Source organism: Sphaeroforma arctica, assembly GCF_001186125.1.
Source record: "Sphaeroforma arctica JP610 unplaced genomic scaffold supercont1.348, whole genome shotgun sequence".
NCBI lineage: Eukaryota > Ichthyosporea > Ichthyophonida > Sphaeroforma > Sphaeroforma arctica.
Window position 1 is genome coordinate 77521 of NW_014040210.1, and position 5895 is coordinate 83415.

Sequence of the window (5895 nt, forward strand, 5' to 3'; positions counted from 1 at the left end):
GCATACATACGCATATCTAGAAATTAAAACTCCACTACATTGATTTCTCAGAAAGCTCAATGAAATACACGATGCGGCGGTGCAGCAAATGGAGGAGGACAGGAAAACTGCAGTCAAAGAGCTGCATGGACGTATCGCCGTCCTACAGCGCAAGCACGAGTATGTTGTATGCCGCTTCAATGAGTTTGCTCACCTTCAATTGTGCAAAGCGTTTCTACGTGAGAGTTGGAAGTTCTGTTCATTTCTGTTTATATTTCAGCGGAACTGTATACCCATGTGGCTCGAGTTAGTGGCCTTTTATCGTTTCAATCGTGTCTGTGGCTGCGCAGACAGTCTTGCTCTCAACTATGTGCACAACTATGTTTGCGACGGAGTAATGTCATCAGAAGTGGGTATTTGTCATCGCCATCGTCACTGACCTGAACGGAGAGGACGATTATCTCTTGTCACACGTGGCTGCAACTTCAAATACTGCACTCGAATATATTATTGCAACTAAGCAGTATTATCTAAATAGATTTGCGTGTTCTAAAATAGACTTGAGTGTCCATGGTGTTCTATTTAATTTCATCTGCAATTGAATAATGGCGTATACTCTAAACCTGAACAGGGAGACACTTGCTCTGGCCCACGAGAAGACTCAAGACGTAGAGTGCCGGCTAGAACGTGAGAGGTCGCTTACCCGGGATCTAAAAGAACAACTGGCTGCCAGTGCAAGCAAGCAACGCACGTTGAAGTTGGAGATAAGGAAACTCAAGACGGCTAATAGTGTTTTTGAGGACGAACTGAGTGAACAAGCAAAGTATACCCGCCAAGTAGAGGAGGCGATGGCGGATACCGAGTGCATAAATGAAACGCTGAAAGAACGCTTGCTAGGTACTTATTGGGGTGAATTTGTTTCTAGTTGCGGTTTGCGTCTGCGATTCCATGTAGCAGCCGTCTAATTGGTACTGTACAAAGTTAGATATGCAATGCTGGCCGGTGAGTACAGATGAACGAGTTTGTTATCTCAATTATTCTGGGATCAGTGAAATTTTTATTTTGCACCTCCAAAACTGTAGCTCTCGATATATGTCACTGTCATGTGCTTCAGCCCGAACGGAGGCCACAGCTGTTTTCCAATTCATCTTATGTCTTATTGTGAATGCCATACAGCGGTCCATTAGGGTTTGAGCATATTTAACGCCAATGATTTTTATTTTGCACCTCCAAAACTGTAGCTCTCGATATATGTCACTGTCATGTGCTTCAGCCCGAACGGAGGCCACAGCTGCTTTCCGAGTTCATCTTATGTCTTATTGTGAATGCCATACAGCGGTCCATTAGGGTTTGAACATATTTAACGCCAATTCCTCACCCCCCCTCACCCCCCAATTATTCATGTCATTCTTGGCACCTCACAGAGATGGAAGAGGAACGTGTTGTGAGAGAGAAGCAACACGCAGATGAACTGGATTTAGCGTATATCTCTAACACCAATGCCGACGGCAAGAACAACACAGCGCAAAAAGTAGGACATACTCTCAGTTTGGGCGATTTGCCACTTGCGGACGTACAGCAGAACCGAAAATCTGTACAAGAATGGAGAGGAATAGTTAGCCAACGGAGATCTAATGATGATGATAGTCTGGATAGTTGCGAGGTAAACGATGGAGGGCTTACTGGGGATGGGCTCGGCACCGGACCTGAGGTGGTACAGGAAGGTGAACCAGTTTGTGGACAAAATGGTCCTACAGATTCGCACACACGTAGTCGTGGACAAGAGAATTGGTGTGTGCACGAACATCAAGCGGCCGCAGTTAGTATTAGGCGAGTTGAAGAACACGGGCGAGAAGTCTCAGAGCAGACAAGTGAGGTTGATGCAAATGATACACCACCATTGCACAGTCATGTAGGGAAGAAATTTGCAGACAGTAGGGCATCTGAGTCAACAGCAGGTGATTGTACCGTTGACGATCAGTCTGTGTATTGTGTGATTACCGATAGTACAAGTGTAAAGTCCCAGAGTCTCTACGATGAGGATGCACAGATGGTCACATCACCGGGCGAGTTACAAGGACAGGAGACAGGGGTGCCCGAGTTAGGAACAGCAACAACATCAGAACTACTTCAACGCCCATCGCATGCGCAGCAGTCCGATCCATCGTCTGGAGAGATTCAATCACCGTCAGATGTCGCACAACTCGATGCTAGTGTTTGTAGGGATGAGTCTGCGGAGTCAGTAGAACACGGGGCCTTGCAGCGTGACAAGCCTGATCATCAGACAGGTGTGCAAATGCCCATGGCTGTGACACTCCCGGATGGAAGCAGTTATGAGAACCAGCAAGCGTACGTTTCAGAACATACTGCGGTGTGTGGAGAGGATGGTGCAGCGAGCGTGGCTGGCTGTGATATTAGGCACGATGCTCTGTATGCACATTCATCGGCGACTGTAGGACTGGAAGACGGTGAGAGTTGTGGCGATACAACTCAGCGTAGTAGTGCATGTACGGGCGAAGTAGAGGATGAGCTGAACACGGTACAGGGTGATATGCATTGGCGTGGAGACCACAACGGCACATCACACAGAAATAGTAGTAGTGGGGCGACTACACACACCACAACACCCCACGACGAGAGCCATGCCGGCGAGACAGAGCTCACAGGTCGTAAAAGTAGTGAAAGTGAACGCACTAGCAGTAGCGCAGATCGTCAGCATACACCACGCGGAGGCGTGGTATCGGTTTATCACCAAACGGCGGATGTGGATGTGAACACGCGTGCGCGGAGTTGTGGATCTTACTACAATAGTGAGGACGACTACAGCGGCGCTGCCTTCGATTTCGAACACCTTTGGAGCGATGCCGGCGAGTCTGAAGGTGAGCTACCGGGGGATGCGTGTGTTGAAGGCGGTGGTGTTCTTATAGACGAGGCTTGCGAGCTGGATAGGAACATGACGTTTACTTCTTTTGAGTCTGAAAGTGACCGTAAAAGTCAAACATGCGACTCGCGCAAAGAGACTTCTCGCGAAATCGACGACGGTACCAGCAGATCGTGTGTGCCAACTACAGCGGTAGAGAGCTTGCTCAGATTTAGTGTTAGAAACGAGGCGAACACCGAAGGAACTCGGAAAGACTTCGGGATACATTGTGCTATGGGTATGTTCCTCTGTGAACCAGTTTGCGTATTGTGTTTTACATGGAGCGTTTATATATACACTAATAATTTGTATAATTCAATGTGTATCGTCAGCGGTGTGAAAATTCGTCCAGCTGCGGTTGTTGGCGGTATTGCGTATACTTATAAGGTTGCTGTACGGCAGGATTGCATCTGAGCCTCCTATTTGTTAGTCACGTGTTCGTAATCGAGTCTCGCATTCCGAGTTTCGTATTCAGTCAGTATATGTGATCGGCCTAAAATGCATGTCGGAAACAGCACTCTGATATAGTTCATCTTATTTTCTCGATAGTAGTTCAATCTTTCACGCTGTCAGTTTTTGCGGGAAAATGAAGCCATCAGGCACCGTTCGACCGTCTCAATATCGTGATTATGTGTTTATAATATTTGTCAATAGTCGTGTTCTTCGACGAGGTACTAGACACTCATGGTATTGAGTCTCGTTAGCTTTACTTTCTTAAAGCCCGTCTCCTTGTCCCTCTTCCCTCGGGCAGATCCATCAGCAAATGATGACGGCCTACGTGTAACCGCTATGAAGTCCACCGCACCACTGATACCAGCTGATGAAGCATGCAGTGTCTCAGAGACAAGGAAAAATATGCGAGCTCGCAGCAGCGTACCTGATAGCGCGAATCAGGAACATAAGGGCTCTAGACCCACACACACACACATACATAAGACAGATATGAGCGCTGAACAGCGACCGAACGCAAACCCCACAGACATACACATACAGACACAGACACATGTGCATAACCCCCCACTCTCCACACATCCACTTAAGGATATATTAGGTATGCATAGACTAACACAACCAAACGGGACAGCGTGCACACCGCAATTACCCTCGTCTAAGACAAGTCTCCATCTAGACTTAGGATTACTAAAAAACTACGACTCTTATAGCAGCCACAGCACTTCACATATCAATACGTTTAATGGTGTCTGTGGGAACAGTGGGCAACATAACCGCACACATCACACCAATGCATTCGATGGTCGTACCAGTGGGGAAGACACGGATAGGCGACTGCCCCAAAGCACACTCAGTAGCAGCGGTACGATGAAGTATAGAACCTCCAATAGAGACAATAGGAAAAACCAGGCTGTCGCCACATACATGCGCACACCACGAGACTCACCTAGCAGCAGCACGAAGGGTACCAAAGTATCGGATAGCGCAGATGAGGATTTGATTGCGGATATGCGACTGCAGCAGATACTGGATACCCAATGCGACTACCTAGAGATAATGTGCGCTGAGCTCGAAAGTCACAAGCACGTAAGGATTGCAGATGATGCACGTTGGTTAATGGGTTTGGTGGCGTCTGCGTCCGTAATGTGGATTGTATTGTCTTTGTGCTGGCCGATGCCTGTTACTTCTCTTGGTGTCAGGCTGGGTATCTATGACATCCCAACCAGCTTACCATAGAAACACTCAAATAGTCCCGCATACTTGCGACAGTACGGACTATAGATGTCCTGCTCACTCGCTATTGAACTACCACATTATTGCCGAGGTAGCGGACTAGTTGAGCATTCGCCTATATTGTCTTCACACGTGTTCCTTTGTGCTGTGCTGTGCGTCCAGAACACCTTGACTATCCGTTGAATGCGCTAATGGCGGTATTCCTTGCGTTTGCCCGTGCTACGTGTAGGCGAATAGGATTGCCCTTGTGTTATCTGATGCCTGTTTATACTTCTCTTGGTGTTCGGTTGGGTATCGATGACATCCCAACCAGCTTTCCATAGAACACCCAAGTAGTCCCGCATACTTGTAACTGGTCGGATTTGGACACTCATGTATCAGCTCTTCCGAGCATCGAATGTTTGCCACGCCGAAATGTTTCATTCGCCGTCTGTCTATACTTCCAAACTCATCTGCCACGCGCCTCATATTCCATCGTGCACTTCATATGCTATACTCCAGGTATCCTTCCACAGAGAAACCGGGATGTCCAAACCACCACTGCCCCCAATTCAAAGGTATGATAATTCATGTAGCGTATATATGCGGTTACAGATGTGCGTGGGCACCTCGTATCGTTGTTCTCCTTTCAGTCACAAAAAGATCCGTGGGCTTTGTTGTCTATCTGCGCATTAAGTAATAAGTTATATACACCAGCCTGTGCGCTGGAGGATCTGTAGTACAACGCACGTGAGTGTACAAGGTCAAATGAACTAACATTATAACTCAGGCACGCTTTCAAAAGTCATCCTCACGTAGGGCCTTATATTACATTTCTTAATCCCCATACACAGGATACACACCGAGTCCATGCGTGTACTGACGACGGTGCTCCAGACTTTGCAACACAACGCACACGAGCCCACTACCACTGCTGATGTGTTGCTGAAGAGTATCCATCGCATCAACCATGTTATCTTGGCGGCTGTGGGAAAGGAGTTGGAGGAACAGGAGCGAGACGACTTGTTGGCCTTGAAGGTGTGGTATTCTTTGCATGATGCATTTTTTATCATCTGTGACGTATCTGTCTCTTCTTGCTATTCCTTTCGTATGTCCGTCTGTGACGTATCTGTCTCTTCTTGCTATTCCTTTCGTATGTCCGTCTGTGACGTATCTGTCTCTTCTTGTTATTCCTTTCGTATATCTGACGCGAATTTGCCTACGCATGCCAACCTTAAGGTCCGGTAAGAACCGTGTCTACCGTGCTTGTACCTCTATGTGCAGGAGTATATATGTGATGGTCGACAACATAGAGAGAGTTAAATCCTTGA

The 5895-nt window shown here is 47.4% G+C and overlaps 1 protein-coding gene across 1 annotated transcript; it reads left to right on the forward strand.

The window, feature by feature from the left end:
- Positions 1-88: 88 nt before the first annotated feature.
- SARC_05454 (hypothetical protein) lies at positions 89-5602 on the forward strand (the record flags this gene model as incomplete). The annotated part of the gene is made up of 6 exons (XM_014300691.1): positions 89-159; positions 611-876; positions 1404-3137; positions 3651-4438; positions 5087-5142; positions 5419-5602. Coding segments are annotated over 6 exons (3099 nt in total), but the record flags the coding sequence as incomplete, so codon positions are not given.
- Positions 5603-5895: the final 293 nt, after the last annotated feature.